Source organism: Chrysochloris asiatica, unplaced genomic scaffold (genome assembly GCF_000296735.1).
Source record: "Chrysochloris asiatica unplaced genomic scaffold, ChrAsi1.0 scaffold00037, whole genome shotgun sequence".
In the NCBI taxonomy this organism is placed as follows: domain Eukaryota; kingdom Metazoa; phylum Chordata; class Mammalia; order Afrosoricida; family Chrysochloridae; genus Chrysochloris; species Chrysochloris asiatica.
Genome location: NW_006408555.1, coordinates 8,340,071 through 8,366,636, shown reverse-complemented (window position 1 = coordinate 8,366,636; position 26,566 = coordinate 8,340,071). Strand labels below are relative to the sequence as shown.

The window sequence follows — 26,566 nt, the reverse complement described above, 5'->3', positions numbered from 1 at the left end:
GTAGGATAAGCACTAGATTGCTAACTGCAAAGTTTGCAGTTCAAACCTACCAGACGCTCCTCGGAAACCCTATACCAGGTTGCTATGAATTAAAACCGACTCAACAGCACTTAACAACAACAACGTACAGCTTAAGAAGAAAATGACTAAATCTTCATGTCGAAACATTTTATAGAGTGGCTGAAAGAAAAGTAAATATTTTCTCATCTGACCAACCAGTCAAAATCCTGGCTAACGATACTAACAAATTCACAAGTTACGCTTTTGTATTTGGTTAAGTACTGTGTTGTGCTGTTTTCTTCTTGTTAAAGTACCAGAGAGATGGATGAGACTGTTGCCGAGTTTATCAAGAGGATTATCTTGAAAATCCCAATGACAGAAATGATGACAATCCTAAAGACATGGGACTTTTTGTCTGAACATCAACTGCAGACCATAAACTTCCGGCAGCGAAAGGAAGCCCTCATGCACAACTTGGTTCTATTCTGTGAGGTAACAAGGTTCAAATGATCACCCTTGAACAACATGCTTTCCCTTTGTTCTGTCTTTTTTCCCTTAATTCAGAGGGGATTGCAGTAAATCACTAAACTGAAAGAATGAGGGTGACATTCTGCTCCAGAGGAGAAAAGATTTACAACCCTGGAAACTATAGGGCAGTCCTATTCTGTCCTAGGGTGACTATAAGGTGGCATTAATTTAGCAGCACACAGCAACAATTGGCTTTTTCACCTTATAGAGACTCCTTAAAAATCCAAAAGGGAAAAAAGTGAATACCACAGAAAAAAACGAAATACACAAATTAAAATAATAAGCAATACTTTGTTTTCACATATCAGACTGTCAAAAAGATAATAATAGTCTAATTTATTGGCAATGTTTGGAGCAAAGAGACATTTTCTCTTTCCTGTTTATTTGTTTTCTTATTAATTTCTATTTTAAAATAACTTCAGACTTTCAGGAAACTTGCAAGTATAGTCAAAGTATTTGTATAAACACTCCCTTACTCCATTTGAAATATGTGTGTACTTCTTGACCCAGAAATTCTACCTCTGGGATTTTATACTAAACAAATAATAGAAAATAAAGACATATGTTGTTTTTAAGTTCTGCCTCATAGTATACCTGTCCAGGGTTCCCAAGGGGTGGTTGGTGCATTTGAACCACCAATCTTGCTGTTCAAACTGACTTTGTGGTCCAGTGTTTATACTACAGTGGCACGTATAGGTAAATAATGTTTTCATTTGTAAATATTTATATACACTTCGGAAAACACGGTAGCTCCATAGAATAAGCATTGGACTTCAAATCACAAGGTCCACAGTTCAAGGCCACCATCCACTCCGTGGGAGAAAGATGAGGGTTTCTGCTCTTGCAAAAATCTATAGCCTTGGAAACTCTGTACAGGGTTGCTGTGAGTAAGAACCAACTTGATGGTACACAGCCAGCCAGCCAGCTAAATGCAAGGTCAGCAGTTCCAACCCACCAGTTATTCCTCAGAAACCTTATACAAGGTTGCTGTGTGTTGGAACTGACTCCACGGCACTTCACAACGATAACAGTAGGAACTATTGAGACATGCATGCTGGGCTGCTCTCTGAAAGGTCAGCTGCTTGAACCCACGAGCGGCTCTGCTGAAGATGAGACTTTTTGCTCCTCTGAATGTTTTACAGCCTCGGAGACCCCACATAGGGGAACTATTAGAATCGACTATTGACCCCCTGGTAGTGGTTTTAACAAAAGCAACGTGTTTCATATGTATATGAGAATGACAACAAGGCATATGAAACTACACTCAAAATCACTGTGGTTATTAGGGGCCATTCAGCTAAGTCCAACTTGCCATGGCCCCATAGGACAGAGAACCACCCTGTGGGTTCTGACTTGTAACATTTATAGGACGCGATTGCTATGTCTCTCATGCAGCTGCTGGGTGCATTCAAACGATGACCCTTCAGTGGGCAACCAAGCATTTAACTGTTGCCCCCCAGGTCTCTACTGCAAAATCATTAGACAGTAGGAAAAACCACAGTGAGATACCCAACACACTTATTAGAATGACCAAAATTGGTGTGGCGCTGTGGGTTAATGCACCAGAGTGCAAAGCCGTTTAAACTGCAAGGTTGGTGGTTCAAGCTCACCATCTGCTCCTTGGACACCTATACTGGGTCGCTATGCGTCAGAACCGACTCAGCGGCACTTGACAACAACAACATATCTAGGGGTAACTGAAATTTGGAGGAACCGGAACTCCTCATACCCAGATGTTAGAAATATTGAATGGAACAACCTCTTTGGAAATCAGCTGGTTAAACATTAAATGTACACTTACCATGTGATTCAGACTTTCCACTCCTAGGTGCTCACTCAAAAGAAATGAAATATAATGTTTATACAGATGTTCATAAAGACATTATTCATAATAGCCCCAAACTGGAACCAACTCAAATGTCTATCAGTAGGTAAATGAATTAGTGGATTGTTACGTACACATACAATAGAGTACTCCTCAGCATTAGAAAAGAACGGCCTATGGATAGATGCGGAAACATGAATAAGATTTAAATAATTATACCGAATAAAAGAAACCAGACAATAAATTAATTAATTAAGGAATACATACTTATAACATTCATGTACAACATGAGATAATACAAACTAACCTATAGTAACAGTGGTGGGTGGTGGTTATGTGCCGTGGAATTGGTTCCAACTAACTCATAGTGACCCTGTACAGGGTTTCCGAGGCTGTAAATCTTTACGGGAGCAGAAAGCCTGATCTTTCTCCCGTGGAACAGCTGGTAATTTTGAACTGCTTACCTTGAGGTTTGCAACCCGATTTGTAACTACTACGCTACCAGAGCTCCTTAGTAACAGTGCATATCAGTAACGCTACCAGAGCTCCTTAGTAACAGTGCATATCAGTAATTGCTTGGGGACCACAGAGTGAGACAGAAAAGGGTGGGAGAAGGGATAGAAAAGGGACAGAAGGAAATTTGGGGGCCTGATGGGTTATGTTCATTGTTCTAACTATATTGACATCAAAACATCCAATTGTTGTTGAATGGAAAACTGATTTGCTCTATAAACTCTCACCCAAATCATAATAAATAGTTGTGTGTTTTTTTAATTAAAGCACAACCAATTGTACAGTTGAAATATGTGCCGTCTACTGTATGTCAGCTAGACCTCAGTGCTATTGAAAACATAATCACGGTGATCAGTGAGGGTAAACTTCCGGGGAAGAGTGAGTGCCTCTGGGTATGACAGCAGAAGGCAGATGGGAGACACAGGGTAAGTAAGAGTACACGTATTGAGAGCGTAGTCATCATCCTTTCTGACCAACCCTAAGATGAGCTTCAAGAAGGATAGAATCAAATCTATCACCACACTTACATACATTTTCTCTTCCAGGAGAAGTGTGCAAGTCTCAATGACGCGGCCAGCTTAGACATCATTTGTAAGTTCTGATGATTTGAATTTAAGGCTCAGGTTCTAGAATCAACGAGACTGTTTTATATCCCAACTTGGCCACTTAGCTGGATGTCTTTAGAGAGCATGCCTCTGATTTGGCTTGTCTGATTTTCTCTCATTGGGTTACAGCTACTCTGTAAAAGGTGGAGCTATACTTTTACCATTTCTTGTGCATTCCTTCACATGCTCACTGAACACCTGTCGTGTGCCAGGCAATATCCCAGGCACTGCTGAGCAAGACAAAGGTAGTTCCTACTCCCTTAGAGGCCCAGTCTCATCCAGGAGACAGACAAATGTATCACAGAAATAATCTTGCAGATGGTCATCAATGCTACAACAGAGGGAAGTAGAGAGGGCTCTCTGCGTGCTTAGTGGGACCACCCTATTTTCCACTGCAGCCTGCCTCTGTCCTTACCCTCTCAAATCCCTTAACATCACCCTCCTTTTGCTTTTTTCCATAGTACTTGTTAACCTGCTCGCTGACTATCCAATTTTTGAATGTTGCTATTTATTGTTCTCTTCTGCCCTTGCTAGACTATAAGCTTTCTGAAGACAGGGAGCTTTCCTTTTATTCCGCAAGTGCCTCAGACAATGCCAGCACATGTTGCTAAATGTTGTCAAGTGGGTTCCACTCAGTGACCTCATGTGAAACAGAACGAAGCATTCCTTGGTCTTCCACCGTCCTCACAGTTGTTCCTGTGTTGGAGTTCATCATGGCAGCCTCTGTGACAGTCTGTCTCCTGGAGAATCTTCCACTTTCTCACGGACCCTCGACTTTCCCAAGCATGATTTCCTGTTTCTGGGACTGGTCCCTCCTAATAACACATCCAGAGTCTGTGACACAAAGTTTTACTCTCCTTGCTTGTAAGAAGCGTTCTGGCTGTACTTCTTCCAAGACAGATTTGTTCATTCTTTGGGCAGTCTCTGTTACATTTATTCTTCACCAACAGGACATGTTGTTGTGGTTGTCAGGTGCCATCGAGTCGGAACCGTCCCATAGCGACCCCATGCACAGCAGAACGAAACAATGCCCGATCCTGGGCCAACCTCACTACCGCTGCCACACTTGAGTCCATCAATGATGCCACCTGGCCAATCCATCTTGTTGGGGGTCTTCCTCTTTTTCTTTGACCCTCCATCTTACCCAGCATGACATCCTTCTCCAGCGACTGTTTCCTCCAGACAATATGTCCAAAGTAGGAGAGATGAAGTTTAGCCATCTTGGCCTCCAAGGAGCACTCTGGCTGCACTTCTTCCAAAACAGATCTATTGGTTCTTTTGTCAGTCCATGGCACTTTCAGTATTCTCCTCCAACACCATAACTCAAAGGCATCAATTCTTCTACGATCTTCCTTATTCACTGTCCAGCTTTCACATCCATATGAGGTTATTGAAAACACCATGGCCTGGGTCAGGCGCACCTTAGCGCCAACAGTACTAGACATCCAATAAACATGTGTTCAGTGAATAAGTGAATGGAACACATTCTGGAATGCTGCAGAACAAGGATTGCTGTTGTTGTTAAGTGTCTTTGCGTTGGTTCCGACCCATGGCGACCCTGTATAGAGTTTCTGAGGGGCAGCTGGTGACCTTGAACTTCCGACCTTGCTGTTCAAACTGACTATGCAGTCCAGAGCATTAACCTAGAGATGATTAACGTCCTTGGAAAGGCAGTTTTAATGAAGTGGTGAACACTCACCCTCTAGAGTGGATTGACAGGATTAGACGGTAAGGCACCAGAAGCAGTGAGGATATTTAACTCGACGAGCTTTGCGAGGAAGGAGTGCAGAGCAATAGAGTGGCAGCTGGAGGGGACATAGTGCATTCCTTAGGATGATGGCTAAGTCTGCCAAGGAACAATTAGTCATGTCTGCACCAAGCTGGAAAGTTGGTTTCCATGGATCAGCATGTTTACTGCATGCCTGCTGTGATCAAGGCGTGTGTTACAGGCTGAGAAATTTTTAGGTCTAGGAAAATAATTGCAGGATAATGCACTGGACTGCAAGGTTAGTTTGAGCCTTATGGTTGGCAGTTCAAACCAGCTAGTCACTCCTCAGAAACCGTATAGAAGGTTGCTACGGGTCAGAACCGACTCTATGGCACTTAACAGCAACAACAATAGTTGGAATGTGGCATTCTGTGAACTGTGTGGGGTACTGTGTGGAAATTGAATAAATGCCCTAAGAAAGAAGTGCTAAACCTTCTATGTTATCTAGGTTGGTTACACTTTATGATTGGTTGCGTCTGAGGAAAAGAATTTTTATAATTTATTTTATTTTCATTGTTGACAATCTACCCAGCACAATATAACATCAATTGAACGGTTTCTGCATGTCCAGTTCATTGGCACTGATGACATTCTTAGAGTTTGTGCGATGACCATTGTCACCTCCCTCCAAGTGGCTCCTCGTCACTAGTATCACCCCACTGCCCTGAGTTTCCTATTGTCTGAATTTGTTGTTGTGATGTGCCGTGGAGTCGGTTCCAACTCATAGCGACCCTGTACAGGGTTTCCAAGGCTGTAAATCTTTATGGGAGCAGAACGCCTCATCTTTCTCCCGCAGAACAGCTGATAGTTTCGAACTGCTGACCTTAAGGTTCACAGCCAGATTTGTAACCACTACGCTACCAGAGCTCCGTATTGTCTGAAGTAAATCCACATAAAGTGTGTATTTTTAATAAAAATCTAATCTTGGTGAGAAGATAAAGTGGTTAAGCACTTGACTACTAACGAGTAGGTCAGTTGTTCTAACCGCACCCCTCCACCCCCTCACCCCGCCCAGGAACTCTACAGAGCAACATCTGGCAGTCTGCTTCCGTAGTGTTTACAGTTGGGGAAAATCCATGGCTCAGTTCTGCTCTGTCCTATAGCACACAACAACATCATCATCTGATTTGTGAATTCCTGTTAGTTTCAGAGTATTGAAATTATTTTAAATTACTTCAGAGTTCTCTGATAAAATGCTAATAAGCTCTTTCTTTCTCTATCAGATACTCAAGTTTTTCGACACCAGAAACTTTGGGATGTTTTTAAGATGAGTAAAAAAACAGGTAATATTTTCCATTTTAAACTGAGTATTTTATTTGACACCTTAGCCACTTAAAAACGAATAACAGTAGGTTCCTCTGACATCTCTTTTCTGTTAAAGTGAGGCGAGTATTACTCTCTTAGGAGAGAATGAGAAAGATGCTGGGGGTTGCTATACCACAGATGTTAATAGCTTGTGTGATTTGATCATTATTGGTCTGGGAATTAGAGGGTCCTTTGCAAATGCATTTGTTAAAGAAACAGAGTTCTTGATTTCTCTTTTCACTCTGGCAGGTAGAGACCCTGACCCTTTTGATGAGGACCACTTTAAACGTTCATTTATGAAGGTTCTTCGGAGAGCATTACAAAATGTAAGACTAAAATTCAATTCATTCCCATTCAATTCAATCTCATGGTACCTGTGCATTTAAAATTTCTGACTACCATGGTTTTTGTTTTTTGTTTTTTGGTTTTTGTTTTTTTTTTTTTGGTTTTTTTTTTGTATAAGTTTTTATTGTGAATTGAGTGATAGTTTAAACATGGGAGAACATCGATTTTACACTCATTGTTTCATTGCAATGGTTACTCCTTCATGAATCATCATTCATTTGCTTTCATTCCCTCTGTGTTTTTTTTTTTTTTTTTTTGGCGGGGGAGGGGTGGGCGGAGAGTTTGTACACCCAAAAATACTCAGGAATACATAATCATTTAAGCAACCAAAGGGCACATGCTGCAAGCCTTCCTCCTGGCTGCCAGCACACAGCCTTTCTCTTTCTGTTAGTCTACAGTCCTCAGCTGCTCCCTCTCTCCCTGTCTTCATCTCTGTCTCCATCTCTAGTGTCGCTGTGTCTCTGGATAGGGTCCCACATTCTGATTGTGCTCTTCTCCCTTGATGGCTCTAGGGTCCTCTGTTTCTGGACTGTAAGATGAACTACTTTCCCCTTTTTGTTACAAAACTTTTACCTTTACAATTGTGACCCTCTCAATGAGTCATCCTACCACGTTTTTAATTTAAGAAGCCCTGGTGTTGTAGTGGCTAAGTACTTGACTGCTCCCTAAAAGATCAGTGGTTTGAACCCAGAAGCAGCTGCACAAGAGCAAGATGTTTCTGGAGAGGTGACACCCTTGGAAACCTTTCAGGGCACTGCTAGTCTATCCTTAAAGGTCACTATGAGTTGGAATCAACTACATACAATGAGTTTGGTTTGGGTTTGCTTTTAATTTATAAGAAATCCAATTAGTAAATTCCATACAGGCAGTCCCCAAGTTATGAACACCCGATGTACGTGCAACCCGTAGTTACAAACCAGCCCCTGTAAAGCTTTCCAGCTCTACAGGACAGCTCATAATAACAAATGGACGACACTCTTCAAAACATTATTACTCTATTATTATAGATCTTTTCGCGTATCTGGAAATGTTGCTTGCATTTTTTATATATAGAAAAATATACTCCATATGCCAAGACAGATATTTGATGAACCATACCTAACTGTTCGACTTTATGTCCAAATAAAGGCCAGGAAGTCGTTTGTGATCTGGGGACTTTTCTACCCCATATTAGAGAAAAACTTTATATATTACGAAAGCCTCCTTATCCCCTCACCTGTTGATTCAAGACCTGATGCCTCTTGCTCAAGACCAGCGTGGCCCGTAGAACTGTCCGTGATGATGGACATGCTCTATCTAGGAGGCTGCTGTCCAGTACTCTAGCTGTGGCCACATGTGACTCGTGTAACCGAGGAACTGAATTTTTTATCTTATTTAACTCTAATGGATTTAAATGAAACTGCCACATGTGACTAGAGGTTACCTAGCAACAAGCCCTGATCTGATGAATTTGACACTCGGGGCATGGCCCCAGCAGTCTGGTTTCACAAGCCTTCCAGGATCCCCTGGTACACAATCAAGTTTAACAGCCACTAGGATAGTTTTATCACAGAAGTCCTTGGCCTGGTCTCTCAACATTTAGGCTGACTGTAAACTCCTACGTAGGCCAGGCCCTGTTCTCAGCGCGTGGGAATTACTCACTGCATTAGGTCATGCTTCCTGGTAGGTGGTACCCAGGCAGGTGGCTGCAGAAGCTACATCCCTTGCCTTTACACTGGACAGATTCTCCCCACTTAGCCCCTGGCCAGGTGCCTGATCCTGGGAGGAGAAAAACCCACACCATTCATTGCGCTCAGGAAGGTCACACACCAGACAGACAGCAGTGGGTGACCCCTCATTTCTGAACCCTGACTCTGGCCTGGCTGTCTTCTCCCCATCCTAAGTGCTCCTTTACTAACTGCTGTTTGCTGAGCCCTCCTTCCATAGAGAAGGTAAGCTTTTTGCTTGGAGCAAGGGAGGGAGGGAAGCAGGGCTAAGGCTCGATCTATCAGGTCTTTGTCATAGGGCTACCGCATTGTCCTGGCACCATTCGGTGACCCATTGCGCTTTCTTGACTGGTTTGCCATCTGTTGAACCAGACTCTCCTGGGTTTCATGTGAGCCAGTATCCTGCTCACTGGTCTCTTCTTTGCCATGGCCGCCTTGACCCCCTGCCTGCTTTACTGTTCCATGCTACAATCCAGCCATGGTTTGTAGGACTCATCTGCACTGAGCTACATTCCAGCCATGCCAAACTCAACTTCTCTTGAGTTCTTGAACTGGTTTTGCTCTCTTAATCTTTATGCTGTTCCTGCTCCTTGGAGCAAGCTCTACCCCACCCTGACCTTTGCACAACTTATGGCTATTTATCATGAGCTCCACTTAAATAGAGTTTTCTCTGAGAGCCTTCCCCAGACTCCTGAGACCATTCCCTTCGGTGTCTGACTACTCCCCACATAATACTCGGTGCAGTTCCTGGTGTAATTGTCAGTCTCCTACGAAGGTCCTGAGAGTGGGAATCTGATCTGCGTGCACCCCACAGTCCCAGCAAATGCTGGTTAATCAGTAAGTGAGTCACCAAAACCCAAACCCACTTCCATCAAGTTCATTCCAACTGAGGTTCTCATGGCCCATTAGTCCACTGGTCTACTTGTCTCCATGTGGCTTCAGAATTCTTCACTCATGTGGACAGGGAGAGACCAGTAGTCTTAATGACAGTGATCCCTAGGCACCCCTAAAAATTAGCCGTGTGTGGTGCCACAATTGAGATTTTCTTTTGGAAACTTTTTTTTTTTTTTTTTTTAAACAAGGTGACAGTCAGCTTCAGAGATGGTGAGGAGAATGCGATGTGGATTCGAATTGCCTGGGGAACACACAATACGAAACCAAACCAGTACAAAGCTACTTACATGGTATATTATCCTCAGACTCCGTATGTATTCATCTCGTTCTCCAGGCTGAAGAGGAATTTACCCCTCCTGAGTCAGGTAGGGAATGCATTCTGATAAAGTGTCACCTTTTTATCATCTTTATTGCCAAGGACTCTGTAGGTTTGGAGCTCTAGTGTAGTGGTCAGGCACTCAGCTGCTGACTACAAGGTCAGCAGTTCAAATCCACCAGCCACTCTGAGGAAGATTAATGTGGCAGTTTGCTTTCATGTAGATTTCAGCCTTGGAAATTTGGAGACAGTTCTACTTTGTCGTAAAAGACCACTTATGAGTCAGAATTGACTTGATGGCAATGGAAATGGTATGGGTGATTAGGTCTAAACTGCTTCATAAGCATCTGATATGAAATATCACATATAATTCTTGACCTCCTAAAGTAAAGAACAGAATAGATAGTTATTTTGTAAGTAGGAACATGCCAGAGACATGGATTTGGATCTATTCTTTTTTTGTCTTTTAATCTAGAATTAATACATGATGGGCGTAAAAAATTCAACCAGTGCAGAAGTCTCAAACAATGCAAGTCTTTCAGAACTTCCTGTCTTCTTCCCCAGTTCCCTTCTTGCCAAATAACTAATGTTAAGAGTTTTGCGCTCTTACCCTGGCCTGATTTTGGCTGGATCTGGAGCGTCTCCACCATGTCTCTGCACAGATATAGTCGATTTCTTTGCCTTCCAGATGGGTCTCATGAGGTCCATGTGTATGTATAGTCATCAAGCCATGGTATTTTCAGGAGTCTCATGTGCATGTGAAAGTTGGTCAATGAATAAGGAAGACCGTATAATTGATGCATTTGAGTTATGGTGTTGGAAAAGAATATTAAAAGTACTGACAGAAGAACAAACAAGTCAGTGTTGGAAGAAATACAGCCAGAATGCTCCTTTGAAGCCAGGGTAGGCCAGACTTCGTCTCTCATACTTAAGGCATATTATCAGGAGGGACCAGTCCCTGGAGAAGGAAACCAAGCTTGGTAAAGTGGAGGGTCCGTGAAAAAGAGGAAGACCCCCAAAGCGGTAGATTGGCACAGTGGCAGCAGCAGTGGCCTTAAGCACAGCAACAATTGTGAGACTGGCACAGGGCTGGGCAGTGTTTCGTTCTGTTACGCACAAGGTCGTTCTGAGTCAGAACTGATTTGATGGTGGCTCACCACCAACAACCAATTGAGGAGAGGAATGGGAAATCCAACAATTGTTCCAATTCCATGTGCTACCTACTGATTGTACTAATTTCTGAAGACATTGTCTTAGCAGACAGCAGATAAGGAGAAAAGTTGTTACTATATGTCGGTGGACTTGGTTCTAACTATTAGAGAAGCTGTGAGTGGAAATAAAAGAACTGTACTAGAGCTAATTGTTACAAGAAAGCAAACGAGCAATATCATAAGCATCCACAATAGGTTAACAGTCTCAATAGATATATTTCAAGGGGGTAATCTTGGTGGATATTCTTGAAGAACACGGGATAATCATGGAGGCTTATAAAGATGCTTTAAGTCTGACTGCAAGTGCCAAGCTTTGCATTCAGTGCCTCAGAGTCTCAGTTAAGACTCTGAGATTTCTATAGCAGTCCCACAATGTGCATGAAACCTAGGTTAGCAGAAATTTAAAGTGGTGTCGTAGTGCAAAACATCTGTAAGAAAGCTCAGAAAAAGAAAGGCAACCGGTTGCCAGAGCACAAATAGAAAATAAACTGAGTGTTACTAACCAGTAGATGGCAGTACGGACACACAAAACGTTTGTCAAGATAAACAGAAACGAAAAGGAAAAGACTTGAGTTTACTGTATGTAATAGCCCACTAAATTTTTTTAATTCTTTATAAAAATGAATCACAAATTTCCCTTTTTATTTATTTTAAAGAAAGTTTTTTGTTATGAATTGAGTGAAGGTTTACAGAGCGGATCATCAGTTTTACATTCAAGAAATCACACATTTGGTTTCATTTCACAATTCCACTTCCACCCTGCGGTTCTAGTTTCCCGTCTGCCTTCCTTCCCACCCTTTCTGAATTTTGGCCTTAGGTAAAAGCTGCCCTTTTGATTTAAAAAAAAACAGAAAGTTTTGCACTTTCCTTCCCCTTCAGGACGGATCTTCACAGCCTCTTTGCATGCTGTGTATCATTCGCATGCTGCCTGCTCTTTCTGAGAGCATCATGTATCATGTGCCTCACAGTGGACAGTGTTTCTGGTGGTCACCACTTCCCATCATTCTGTACCCATGACAGGTCCTTAAACGTTAGCTGGCTCTGCTCTGATAGCACTAAAACCAAACCCCCTGCCGCAGAGTCGTTCCTACTCAGAGCACCCTGCTGGACTGGGTGGAACCCTTACTTAGGGTTTACAAGGTTGTAAGTCTTTATAGATCAGACAGCCTCATCTTTCTTCTGTTAAATGACTGGTGAATTGAGAACCACCAGTCTTGCAGTTAAGGAGCTCTGGTAGCGTAGTGGTTACGAATCGGGCTGCAAACCTTAAGGTCAGCGGTTCGAAACTACCAGCTGCTCCGCTGGAGAAAGATAAGGCTTTCTACTCCCGTAAAGACTTACACCCTCGGAAACCCTGTACAGGGTCGCTATGGGTCGGAACCGACTCAATGGCACATAACAACAACAACAAAGTCTTGCATTTAACCAGCCAAACGCTTACCTCACAGCGCGTCCAGGGCTCCTTTTGGTATCACCAGCATCCTAGAGTCTTCCTGTGGTCAGCCTTCCGGAATTGGCCTGGCGACCACTGCAGCTGCCCCTCTCTGTGAGTATGCACAACCACAGCGGCACCCAAATTAAGTTCAGAGCCACCTCTGGGGCTGGTTGTAGGTAAGCAGCTCTGCTGTCCTGAGTGCACCTTCCAGGTGATCGAGGAGACCCAGCATGCCACTGTTGGGAGCCCAGGGAGACACAGGGTCCCAGCCCTCCTGCTTCCTTGTTGTATAAGTTCCAGAGTCATTGATTACAACAACAGCATGACTTCTACTGTTAGCTTCTCCCTCCCTATAACACTTCCCTTTACTTCTTCATACCTGGGGCCTCTCCCTCCAGGATACATAATGGGTGTTTGTTCATCTGCTTTGAGTGGGGTGATCACACTCTGCCACAGTCAATTTCAACCTGACCTTAAAGACTGATGTTCATTTTGTCATGGGCCTCACAGATTCTCTAGCTCTAGAGACATGCCTCATTCTATTAGCTCTGCTGGTTTCACTAGGTCACGGAAAGCTTCTATAAACACATTCCATTGTTTTTTCCATATTTGTACTAAAGCCCACTGCCATCAAGTGTGTTCTGACCCGTAGTGACCCTGTAGAGGGTTCCCGAGGCTGTCCATCTTCACGAAAGCAGACAGCCTCATCTTTTTTCTGCAGAGCAGCCAGTGGGTTTGAACTGTCAACCTTGAGGTCAGCCATTCATTGCTTATCCTACAGAGCTACCAGGGCTCCTTCTAGCTGCAGTAAAACCTCCGTGTTTTCATTTCTGTAGGGCAGCATCTATGTACTGTTTGATCGTTGGTTTTCTAAAAACTAACATTTTGAGTATTTATTGTTTAGCCTGAAGTTAATTTATTATAATTCTTTCCTTTAAACAAGATCGATCGACTTTTTAAAAACGGTACAAAATACTTTGCATTTATGAGGCTCTTAATGCCGCTAATCACTTGTTTTCATTACGTAAGCTGAGAAACCAACCCTGAAATTGTGTATTTCTGGATTTCTTTTCCGCTCTTCAGTGAAAAGTGCTCACTGATTGCAGCTCGTACATTTTGCTTTTACATAGACTCTGAATACGGGCACAGTAATTCTAATTGCTTTGCTCACTTCCACTTCCAGGCACTGGCTGTTGCCACGAAATACCATCAGATTGAGAAAGTGGACTTGCGGAGCCGCTATCTGGACTCGCTGAAGGCTATTGTTTTTAAACAGTATAATCAGGTGAGCCAATTGGTGACTTAAGTCTTCACTGTCTATTTCACGTGTGGGTCAGAATTTCTGCCTGAACAGGTGAGAAAGGCCAACAAGAGAAGATCACTAGCTATTGATGAAGTGAAGAGAAAGCTCTGACGAAGTTACCGTGAAAGCGAACACAATAATTTCTCACCATCATCTTTCTGTAATTTCATATTGTGTGTTGTGTTTGTTGCTTGTTGTTACTGTTGTGTGCCAGTGAGTCCGTTCCATCTCCTGGCACCTCTGTAGGACAGAGAACCTGCCCCATCGGGCTTCGTAGACGATCTTCATGGGAACAGTTCACCGAGCCTTTTCTCTTACAGAGCCACTGGGTAGCTTCACACCGCCAACCTTTCAGGAAGTAGCTGAGCGCTTAACCAGTGCTCCACCAGTGCTCCTTTTCTATTGCTCATTAGTCACTGGAATCTGCCTTACAGACCCACATTGCCAATTTGATTTGATTTTCTCCTTAGATTAATTTGTTGTTAAGTGCTGTCGAGTTGGTTCTGACCCATAGCGTTACAGGGTTTCCAAGGAGCAGCTGGTGAGCTTAAACCGCCGGCCTTGCAGTTCAAATGGCTTTGCAGTCTGGCGCATTAACCCACAGCGCCACACCAGGACTCCTTAGAGTAACTAGATACTCTCTTTTCAAGCTAATTGTGATATAATAGAGCCATCACCAGGGAGCTCTGGTGGCACTGTGGGTTAAATGTTGGGCTGTTAACTGCAAGGTCAGCGGTTCAAACTTACCAGCCCCTTCATGGAAAAAAGATGAGGTTGTCTGCTCCCATGAAGATGTATAGCCTCAGAAACCCTAAGGAGTCCTTCTCTGTCCTATGAGGTTCCTGTAGGTCAGAAATGACAATGGGTGGTGTTGTAGTTGGTGTAGCTGTCACTAATCTATTGTCATAGTGTGGGAGCTTGCACATTGTTTTGTTGCAGGAAACTGTGTTGTTGTTGTTAAGTATCAGCAAGTCAGTACTGACTCATAGCCCCCCTGTTCTCCTGCATAGGGATTCAAAGGAACAACTGGTGGGTTTGAACCGCTGACCATGTGGTTCAACCTGGCCTTGCGGTCCAGTGATTTATCCTACAGCGCCACAGTTTGCAGTATAGTTAGTGCTTATCAGACAGCACAATACCAGGAGTCCGCAGGAATCTATGAACATTTTAAAGGCCATCAGGGTCACCCGTGGTGAGTAAGTTTTAGCAGAGCTTCCTGACTGAGACAAAGTAGGCAGCTAATTTCTTCCCAGAATTAACCAGTAAAACCCTGTGGGTCCAACAGAATATTGTTTGACGTTGTGCTGGAAGATGAGCCCCCTGTATGAGAAAGCACTCAAAATGCACAATGGCCACAAGAATGAATTGGAGCATGCCAGTGACCCTGACCTTGGCTCAGGACTAGGCAGCATTTCATTCTGTTGGATGTGAGGGCACCAAAGTTAGAATCCATTTACAGGCAAGTAACAGAAACAGCACCACCGTAATATAGAAAGGCGTGTCTTTGTCCTTTTTCCCGTCCATCGATTGGAGCAGGTGATGCATGGATTAGAATAAAGAAATAAGCACTGTTTGATAAGCACTGACTGCAAACCACAAAGTCAGCAGTTCAAGCCCACCAGTTGCTCCTTGGGAGAAAGATATGGCTTTCTGCTCTCACAAAGATTTCAAAAGCCTTGGAAACCCTGTACAGGGTCACTCGACGGGCACGTAACAACAACAACAATAGTTTATTAAGTCCCATAATTTATTTGTTAACTGTTATTTAAATGCATTGCTTTCCTTGAATGACAAGAAATGACCTGTCCCCATTCAGCAGGCTCAGGTTAGTTTTTCCGTCTGCAAATGCAAGCTCATGTGATCCTCAACTCCTGGAGCTATTCTTAATGCCCTGCTTACCTCATGAGCCCTTAAATCTGAGAAGCAGTGGAATCTACCAAAAGAAGTTAGCTGACCATATTCTCCTATGGTTCTCCTACCCTGCACACACACACACACTCAGAGAACTGGTCTACACTGCTCTACCATTACGTCAACAGCTTCAGTGGGAGAAGATGGGATTAGGGGCTAGAGGGATTCAAAGTTGCAGTATATAAATTAGTTTTTCAAAAGAAATCTCATGAATTTTAGAGGGCTCTGAAGGTGTCTTGAAATCCTCTAGCTTTAATTGTGCTTATCGGATTATGCAGATCTGTTTTTATGATCCACCAAGGACCACCCAGCCACCAACGCTGTCCTTTCCAACTCATAAGGCCCCGACAGGACAAGGTACAAGTGCTCCAGATGATTTCTGATACTGTAAATCTTGACAGGAGCAGATAGCCTCATCTCTCTCCCATGGAGCAGATGGGTTTGAACCAGTGACATTGCAGTTAGCAGCCCAATGTTTACCCTACTGTGTCAGCTGTGTTCCTTCCTCAAACAAAGCCGCCACGTGGCTCACCCCAGTAGTCTGCTTGTAGACATCCTCCTGTGGGAGCAACCTGTAGCTCAGCCAGACATGACTTATGATCTCTCTTCATTAAAAAAAAATCATAGACAATAGGATTTGGCCTATTGTTATGTACTAAACCCACCTGTTCTGCAGGAGAAAGATGGGGCTTTCTGCTCCTGTAACGATTTACAGCCTTGGAAAACCTATGCAGGGTCGCTCTGAGTCAGAACCGGCTGCACAGTACACCATTACCACCAAAACCAATTAATACCCACACTTCAACATGTCAAAATTAGGAGGCACTTAGACCAATGGAATGACTTAACAGACCAGAAATCAATCAACCTTTACACCTCTGGACAGTTGATTTTCAACAAGAACGTCAAGTCCATCCAATGAGGAATGTCCCTAATAAATGGCATTAAGACAATGGAATTTCCACAACTGAAAGAATGAACCTCATCTCCTTGATCTCTACATGGATCAAGGTCCTAAATGTTAGAACCAAAACCATGAAACTCTTTAAGAAAGCAAAGGGGCAGTGCTCCAGGGCCTGCCTTTTAACAGTCGATTCTTAGGTACGACATCAAATGCATAAGCAACAAAAGACAAAATAGATAAATTGGACTTTATCAAAATTAAAATACTCATCAAAGAACTTTATCAGCCAGGTATGTCAAAGTTGGACAATAAATAAAGAAGACTGTAGAAGAACTAATGCATTTGAGTTATGTGGTTGGAGAAGAACACTGGAAGTACCGTGGACTTCCAGAAGAAGAAATTGATCTATATTGGAAGAACTATAGCCAGAATCTTCGAAGCCAAGATGGCTAGACTTCATCTCTCCTACTTCAAACATATTATCAGGAGGGACCAGTTCCTAGAGAAGGACATCATGCTCAGTAAAGTGGAAGGTGAGCGAAAAAGAGGAAGACCCCCAATGGGATGAACTGGCACAGCAGCAGCGTGAATGGGCTCAAGTGTAGCAACAATTGTGAAGGTGGTGCAGGAGTGGGCAGTGTTTCATTCTGTTGTATGCGGGGTGGTTATGAGTCAGCGCTCCTGACAACAACAACATGAGATCATGTGCCAGGACCCATGTATCTGATAAGAGTTTAATCTTCAGGATATATAAAGAACGGCTTAACACAAAGGCAACCCAATTAAAGCGTAAGTATATGACCTGGATAGATAGTTCACCAAGGTAGAAATGCAAATGGCCAAGGAGCACATGAAAAGATATTCAACATTATTACTCACTGTTGTGTTATATGTGCTGTTGAGTCGATTCTGACTCTTGGCAACTTTGTATAGTGTTTGTGAGGAGCAGCTGGTGGGTTTGAACTGCCAACATTGCATTGGTTAGCAGTCCAGTGCTTATCCTACAGCGGGTTTGACACCCTTGTGGAAAATCAACTTTCTATAGGTGTCCAGGTTGATTGATTTCTTGTCTAAGTACCTCCTGATTTTAATATTTTGAAATATGTACCCATACTTCATACTCAGTTCATACCCACTAAGATGTTAATGATCTGAAAAATGGAAAAGAATGTTGGAAAGGATGTGGAGAAATTAGGACTCTCATCCATTGCTGGTAGGATTGTGAAGTGGTACATACAGCTGGAAATGGAAAACACTTTGACGGTTGATCAAAGAGTTCAGCATGGAATTACCATTGTTGTTGTTGTTGTTAAGTGCTATCGAGGCACTTTTGACTCATAACGACCCTGTGTAGGGTTTCAGAGGAGGAGCTAATGAGTTTGAACCACCAACCTTGTGGTTCAAACTGACCTTGTGGTCCAGTGCTTTATCCTACAGCAATCCCACTCCTAGGTATAGACCTAAGAGAACTTAAAGCAGGAACACAGATCCTTGCATACCGATGTTTACTGTAACACTATTCACAACAGCCAAAAGGTGGGCCCCACCTAAATACCTATCACCAGATGATTGAATAAACAAAGTGCGGTATGTACTTGTAATGGAATACTGCTTAGCTGTGAAGAGAGATGACGTCTGTATAAATATAGTGACAAGGAAGAAACTTGAAATACATTATGCTGAATGAAATAAGTGAGTCATAAAAGGAGAAGTATGCAACCCCACTTACATGGAACATCTAAAACAGACAAATATAAACAGATCTGGTTTTATTGGTGTTGGGAGTTTGATGTTCACAGGATAAGCATTATTTCTGCAAAACACAGTCGGCAGTTTAAGCCCACCAGCTACTTCATGGGAAAAAGATGAGACTTTCTGCTCCCACAAAGATTTAAAGCTCTGGAAACCATACACAAGATCACTATGAGTAAGAAACAACTCCACGGCACTTAACAACAATAAAATTATTTATTAGTTAGCGTAGTGGTTATGAATCGGGCTGCAAACCGCAAGGACAGCAGTTCGAAACTACCAGCTGTTCCGCAGGAGAAAGATGAGGCGTTCTGCTCCTGTAAAGATTTACAGCCTCGGAAACCCTGTACAGGGTCGCTATGAGTCGGAACTGACTCCACGGCACACAGCCAGCCAGCCAGGAGCAAAGTGGGTCCTAGTGTGGCAATGTGTTGCTGTTGTCAGGTGCCATTGAGTCGGAATTGACTCATAGCGACCCCATGCACAGCAGAACGAAACAATGTTCAATCCTGGGCCAACCTTACTACCGCTTCCACACCTGAGTCCATCAATGATGCCACCTGGCTGATCCATCTCGTTGGGGGTCTTCCCTTCTTTCTCTGACTCTCCACCCTACCCAGCATGACATCCTTCTCCAACGATTGTTTCCTCCGGACAATATGTCCAAAGTAGGAGAGACGAAGCTTTGCCATCCTGGCCTCCAAGGAGCACTCTGGCTGCACTTCTTCCAAAACAGATCTATTGGTTCTTTTGGCAGTCCATGGCACTTTCAGTATTCTCCTCCAACACCACAACTCAAAGGCATCAATTCTTCTACGATCCTCCTTATTCGCTGTCCAGCTTTCGCATCCATATGAGGCTATTGAAAACACAATGGCCTGGGTCAGGCGCACCCTAGTCCTCAAGCTGACATCTCTGCTCTTCAACACTTTATAAAGTTCCTGTGCAGCAGATTTGCCAGTGTGGCAATGTAGGATAAACTAACCCCAAGTTGGGCAGTTCAAATCCACCAGCCACTCCTCTGAAACTATATAGGGGCACTATGAGTTGGAACTGACTCGATGAAACTTAACAGTTAATGGGCAAGTTGGGCTGCTAACCTCAAGGTCAGCAGTTCGAAACTACCAGCTGGTCCGCGGGAAAAAGATGAGGCTTTCTGCTCCCGTAAAGATTTACAGCTTCAGAAATCTTGTACAGGGTTGCTATGAGTCGGAACCGACTCCACGGCACATCACCACCACCACCGATAGATAAAAAGAGTGGGGGGCTATGGAGGACTCATTACTTGGGGAGGTCACAAAACTTCTGTTAATCGATGTAAAAATTTAGAAGTAAATAGTGATTAAACAACATAAACATGATTAATGTCATGGAATTGTGTATGTACAAAATGTTGAAATAGCAACTGTTTCATTATATTAACCACAAAAAAAGTTAAAATTAAGGAAACAGTGACTTTTTTTTTTTTTTATCTTCTAGGTCTTTGAAACTCATAATTCGACTTCACCTCTACAGGAAAGAAGCCTGTGGCTCAATACAAATAGTATGTATGTCTAAGATAAAACTGGAAGTTTTGGTGGTTTAAGGGCTTTGGTTTTTTTAAGGAGCCCTGGTGGTATAGGGAGTTACAAGTTGAGCTGTTTACTGTAAGAAGGTTAGCAGTCCCAATCTGCTGGCCACTCCAAGGGAGCAAAATGAGGCTTTCTACTCCTGTGAAGATTTAAATCCTCGGAAACCCTATTCCGGCTCTGTATGAATCGGAATCGACTCAACAGCACTTAACAACAACATAGGTCCTTGGACCCTCAGTTTTCAATCTTTCATAGTAAAAAATAAATGGCTCTCAGAAAATTGAGAATTAAAATTTGTGAAAGGAGGGGCGCTAAGTCAACGTAGGTTTCTTACAGAATGATCTAGAATGACATCTGATAAATGAAACAAAACTTAGCTAATAGTGTTTGAGCATTTCTTCTGTGTCAAACGCCTTACTAAGATGTTAATCTGTATGAGGGGGCTTCAAAAATTTGTGGAGAAATTTCATTGTCTTTCAATCCAGTTTTTCCCAAAAATGAACTTTTTGAAGCCTCCTAGTACTGGTGTGGCACTGTGGGATCAGCACTGGACTGCTAGCCACAAGATCGGTGGTTCAAACCCACCAGCTGCTCCATGGAAAGTCTATACAGGGTTGCCATGAGTCGGAATTAACTTGTCAGCACTGACCAGCAACAAATATGCATGTATTATTCCTGTCATCTGCATGTAGTTCCATGAGTTGCCTCCTTACCAGGAAGCTGGGTTTCAGAGGGGTTTGGGAACTTGCTGGGCAAAGGTACACAGCTGGTAAGGGGCCGAGACCAGGGCAGAAGTGGGTCTGCCCGAGTCGAGCTGAAGCTTTGAATGCTGGATAAGGTGCTGGAGAGTCACTAGAATTGTAACTGCCGTCACTGTTGGCCGACCTCAGAGTGTCTCCTTAGGAAGCTCGAGACTAGAGAAGCAAAAGTATGGGAAAGTACTGAAGTGTAATATGCATTTATAAAAGCAAAAACATTCCCATGTCGGCAGTAAAAGGAAATGGTGCCATTCTTCTGAGCGAAACATTCTTAGGTCTTCTCAATAGCTGCTCTGTATTTCATCTTAAGAGAAAGAAGTGTCATACAAAACTATATTTTAGAATCCCATCCATAAATATGTACGTTTGTAAAATATGTGTATTTTCAAGTACATATGCAGTACATGTGTGTTTCCAGGCCCCTAGGAAAGACCAAAACCGAAAGGAATGTAAGATTTGGAAACGACAGATTAATCAAACAGGCTTATCTCTGGTTGACTTTAGAAACCAGATTCACTGGTTTCAAAATGGATATCTGACAGCACCATAGCTCTGCCCAAGGCCATTCCTCCTGGAAGTGAAGGGATTAGGCTAGTTAACCCAAATCTGTCTTGCCTTAAAATCCGAAACCCTGCATTTCAAATCACCTGTCATCTCGCAGGTTTCAGGAATAGCTGATTTCGAACTGCTGACCTTGAGGTTAGCAGCCCAATTTGCCCATTAGCTGTTAAGTTACATCGAGTCCGTTCCAACTCATAGTGCCCCTGTATAGTTTCAGAGGAGTGGCTGGGCAATAAAATTAGGGTGAGTTTAATTTCCTTTTTTTTTTTTAATAATCTGTAGTGTCCAGCTTTTCTATAAAAAACCATTCCTGGTACAGTCAGGAGAAGAAACAGTAAATAGCATGGAACCTGTGAGAGCCGGAACGCAACGGGACCGCGTTGCTTTTCCAGGTCTCACGAGTTCTCTCCACCTTTGACAGGGCACAGTCTTACCATTTTTCTATGACTCTGTTTAGTGGAAAATAGTTTTAGTTTTCCATCTCAAGACAGGTTTTTGCCTTACACAGGTTCTGGCTTTAGCAGGTTTTCCTTTGCAAGCAAGTTGAAGTGTTAGGTACAAAAAAGAAGATGGTTTAAGGAGGATCTATTTCTAACTGCTATTGCATGTGAAATCTCCCACCTGTAGTGGATTTAAGGATCATTCATGAAAACCAACTCGAAAAAGAAAGAGTCTTAAAAGTGACGCAAGAAACGTTTGGAGACTACCCTCAACCAAGACTAGAATTTGCACAATACCAGGTAAGATGTGGTTGTACTCTAACTACAAGTTATCAACATTTTTTAAAAAGCCAACCTTAAGTGGAAAACGGCTCTAAGGAGTTCTGTGTTTATTTATCACTTGAATTTCATACATTTGTTACATAGCCTCTTTACTCTATTATAGTTGGTTCTTAGAGATTCTGTGTCCAACAGAATGAAACACTGCCCCGTCCTGCACTTTCCTCACAGTCTTTGTTATATTAGAGCTCGTTGTTGCAGCTGCTCTATCAATCCATGTCATTGAGGGTCTTCTCTTTTTCAATGACACACTACTGTACCAAGCATGATGTTTGTTTCCAGGGACTGGTCCCTCCAGATGAATAGCCCAGAGTACATAAGACAGTCTCTCCATCCTTCAGAAAAGCATTCCAGCTCTGCCTCTCCCAAGATAGATTTGTTCATTCTGCTTGCAGTTCATGATATGTTCAGTATTCTTAGCCAGCCCCGTAAGTCAAAGGCATCAATTCGTCTCCAGTCTTCCTTCTTCACTGCCCAACTCTCACATGTTTATGAGGCGATTGAAAATACCTTGGCTTGGGTCAGCCACAACATAGTCCTCAAAGTGACATCTTTGCTTTTTTAACATCATAAAGAGAACTTTGGCAGCAAATTTGATGTCATAGGTTTGATTTCTCACTGCTGCTTCCATGAGTGTTATTGGTGGATCCCGGTCCAATGAAATCCTTAACAACTTCAATCTTTATATAAGATTCTCCATTAGCAAAAGAGGCCTGTGGAAAGTTTGAATTTGCCATTGCATTATGTATACATTTCATTTATATATGTATAACAGGCTGTGATCTGCATTTTTGAGGGAAAAAATTGTTCAGCCTGACCTGTAGGTTTGACAACTTTCTAAACTGTCACAAGGAGTCCTGGTGTGGCGCTGTAGGATAAGCACTGGGCCGCAAGGTCAGTTTGAACTGCAGGTTGGTGTTTCAAGCTCACCAGCCACTCCTCAGAAACCCTACACCAGGTCACTAAGAGTCAGACTGACTCAGTGGCACTTAACAACAACAACAAACCATCACAAAGAAACCCTGGTGGTGGAGTGGGCTAAGCATTGGCTGGTAACCTGAAGGTTAGTGGTTCAAGCCCACCAGCTGCTCTTCGGGAGCAAGATGAGACTGTCTGCTCCCATAAAGATTTATAGTCTTGGGAAACCATATGGAAGAGTCTGCTCTGCCTTGTGCAGTGTTCTCTGAGTTGGAACTAACTTGATGCGATAGTCTTGGGGTTTTTAGCCTGTTGCATCTAGAACACTGTTTGGCACACAGCAGGTGTACTTCCTAAATAAAAGCCTGAACAAGTAAATCACTGCATAGTTCAGCTGGTATCAGTTACCTAGACAACACATCATCCTAGTTCATTTTGGAAGTGGGCCACTGCTCACCTGAAAGGCCAGGTGAGAGGTTTCAAGTGTTTAACGCAAGCCCATTGTCACCTTTAAAATACCTCCTGGTTTAGATCATGATTCTGAAGTCCATGGCCAACATCTATAGCATTCTCTCTGCAGTCTCCCTACACCTCTGGGCCACACACCTTCTGTCACTGGTCTGCTCTCATTGATCCAAAGCCTGTTCAGTTGATTTGTTTTTAGTGAGTGAAGTGGATTGGCAGTTTATAAGATAGATTTCCTTAGTGGCTGGCTTTAACCCCATTCCTTAAAACTGCTCATAACTTAGGTCCAAAACCCACTGATGGTGAGTCAGTCCCAACTCATAACAACGCTATTGGACTGCCCCAGAGGGCTTCCAAGAATAAAAATATTTACTGAAACCAAGAGCTGTACCTTTCTCCTACTGAGCAGCTAGCGAGGTCCAACCTCCAATCTTTTGTTTAGCAACTGAACACTGGAACTGTACCACCAGGGTGCCTTTAATCTAAAATTATTGTTGAGTGATGTCGCGTCTATTCCAACTCACAGCAACCTGAACAGGGAGATATGGTACTCAAGATAGTCTCCCTACACCAGCAGTACTAATAGCCCCTGGAAGTGTATAAGAAACACATATTCTTGGCCCCCTCCTAGTCTTGCTGTGTTAGAAATGGGATGAGGCTTAGCAATATTATTTTTTTAACAAGCACTCTTATCTGATGCTGAGCACTGAAGTTAGAGAACCACTGGTCTAGGAAAATGAGATTTGATTTGCAAAATTTCCTTGTACACATATCTTTTGTAAAACCTTCCTGCCATTGAGTCAATTCCAGCTCATCGTGACCCTTTAGGACAGATTAGAACTGCTCCTTAGGGTTTTACTGTGGAGCACACTGTCTCCTCTTTCCACCTTGCATTTGGCAGCCTAATGCTTAAGCCACAGTGCCACCAGGCTCCTTACAGAAACCTGAGGATGACTATTCCATAAGTCAGTACCATATGAGAAGGCGTCAAGAAGTTCGTGGAAACATGGAAATTTTACACCAACCTCTTGGAAGTCTCCACATCTATTCATTCATACATGCTACTGATTTCCCCCCAACTTTTGTATTTTGAAAAGTGTTGAACCTTTAAAAGACGTGCAAGAAGACAAAAGCAAAGATCCAGTTTACCCTTACCTTCTTTTTGTCTCCTTTATTCCCACCATGAACCCCCAGCTCCCACATATTTTGGCCTTCTCCATGAGAAAGTTTGGAGTCCTGATGTGGCACTGTAGGGTAAGAACTGAACTCCTAACCAAAAGTTCAGCAGTTCAATCCCACCAGCCACTTCTTGGAAACCCTATGGTGGGTCATTATGAGTTGTAACTGTCTTGACTGCACTTTAACAACAACAACAAATTATAAAGTTTAAGGATCATTTTAAGTAAGAAACTTTGAAACTTAGCATCAAGAGCCAAGCGCCTGTTGAAATAGCAACACTAAGAAAGATATTTGATGATATTACAGAATTTTTTTTTTTTTTTTTTTTTTTAGTTGTATCACACTTACATCTTTAAAAGAGGTCGTTTTCTTCTGGTGGTACTGAAATATTTACCATAGATGGGAAGCTTTGCTGTCTGGGATTTGGTTGTGGGCTATGGGAATGGGACAGGGATAACATGAAACAAGACTGGACATGTGTTGATGGTTGTTCCAGCTTAGTGATGCCCACTGGGGATTTATTCAACTGTACTGCCAACTTCTGCACATGTTTGAAATCTTCCATGTTATGAACTTAGAAAGAAATAGAGACAGTGACTCCAAAGACGGCATTTTTACACTAAAGTGATAGATGGCAAAAGAATGCTAATTTCCCATAGAGAAAGCACATTGCAAAAGGCAGCTGATGGCAGAAATGACATTCACCCTTGCCTGGGTGTCAGGTACTATGGGTGTTTGGCATTTGAATGTGAGATCCCATTTCATACACTGATCACCTCTGAAATTTGCAATTTAAGTGGTCTCTACCCTGTTTACCCCTTTATTTCTCAGCGGTTGAAATGAAGGAGCTTTGTAATATGCTGTTCTCTGTTAAATCTCTTTTATCACTGAAACTGATGTGTTTGTTTAATGGTTTGCAAATATATTTATTGACAGCTTGAGACCAAGTTCAAAAGTAACTTCGGTACAAGCATCTTGGCTGACAGAGAAGAACCCCTTAGATGCTTGATAAAGTTCTCCAGTCCACACCTCATGGAAGCCTTGAAATCTTTAGCACCAGCTGGTGAGTAGTCAGCTGCTATTATAGCATCCCAACCCTCAGGCCTGCCTTTGTGACTCATCCCCTCCATGCTTGCTCCTTGCCTTTGGCAGTTTTCTGCCCATGAGCCACTTCGCTATTTGTGGCCACTTTAAATGGATACAAATCTTGGCCTCTGTGCTTATGTTAAATTTGTTTTTCTCTTTTTTTTTATTTCAGGTATTGCAGACGCACCACTTTCTCCATTGCTCACTTGTATTCCCAACAAGGGAATGAATTATTTTAAAATTAGAGATAAATGAGGTGTATGTGGTTTTATGAGCCCAGCGGGCCCTTGACGATATTGCACATGCGTTTCAATCTGTGGCTGACTGGATCCCTTCTGTCCATCAATTGCATCAGTTGTCTTTCACACATTAGTCCTTGGTATGGAAATTTTAGAAATGTATATATATGCTTTAGGGACTCCTTCTCCTGATTTCCCCCAATCATCCTGAAAAGCATCACAAATGTATGGGCATTTGAGATGTGAAGGGGTATGTATATAGATATATACCTCTAGTTTACTGTTCCTCAGCTTTGGGGAGACCTGGTTCCAGTTGCTGACTCCCAGAAAATATCTTTCTCTTAAACTTTGGATCATGGAAAAATGGAAAATTTCCACCAACTTTTGGAAGTCCCCACAAATATTCATTCATTCAGAAAGCAGACCAAGAAACCACACCTAGCTCAAACATTTCTAGGAGTAACATAAAATGGGTCCATTCCAAGACCAGAGTTGGGTCTATTACGTTATTATTGCAGGAAGCAGCATATCCACTTATTCCATTACATAAAACAAGCATTTCCTTATAACTATATACTTCATAATCTACCCTGTCGTATAGATGACATTCAAATTGATATTATACAGATTTGTGAATAAAGATATTTAAAAGCTGCTCTATAAGTTCGTTTTGATGAGAATCCTTCCGT

General features: G+C 42.7%; 1 protein-coding gene across 3 annotated transcripts; it reads left to right on the top strand.

Annotated features, from left to right (window-relative positions):
* Positions 1-321: 321 nt before the first annotated feature.
* Positions 322-25,893, top strand: CENPN (centromere protein N). Of its 3 annotated transcripts, XM_006860143.1 has the most exons (10): positions 322-492; positions 3,412-3,457; positions 6,463-6,522; positions 6,794-6,870; positions 9,678-9,854; positions 13,635-13,736; positions 19,801-19,864; positions 21,839-21,951; positions 25,489-25,615; positions 25,811-25,893. In XM_006860143.1, the coding sequence occupies exons 1-10, from the start codon at positions 322-324 to the stop codon at positions 25,891-25,893; spliced, it is 1,020 nt and encodes a 339-aa protein (XP_006860205.1). The 3 variants fall into 3 exon arrangements, with proteins under 3 accessions (XP_006860205.1, XP_006860207.1, XP_006860206.1); XM_006860145.1 differs by lacking the exon at positions 13,635-13,736; XM_006860144.1 differs by lacking the exon at positions 6,463-6,522 and having other exon boundaries at positions 3,412-3,461; positions 6,798-6,870.
* The last annotated feature ends 673 nt before the right edge of the window (positions 25,894-26,566 follow it).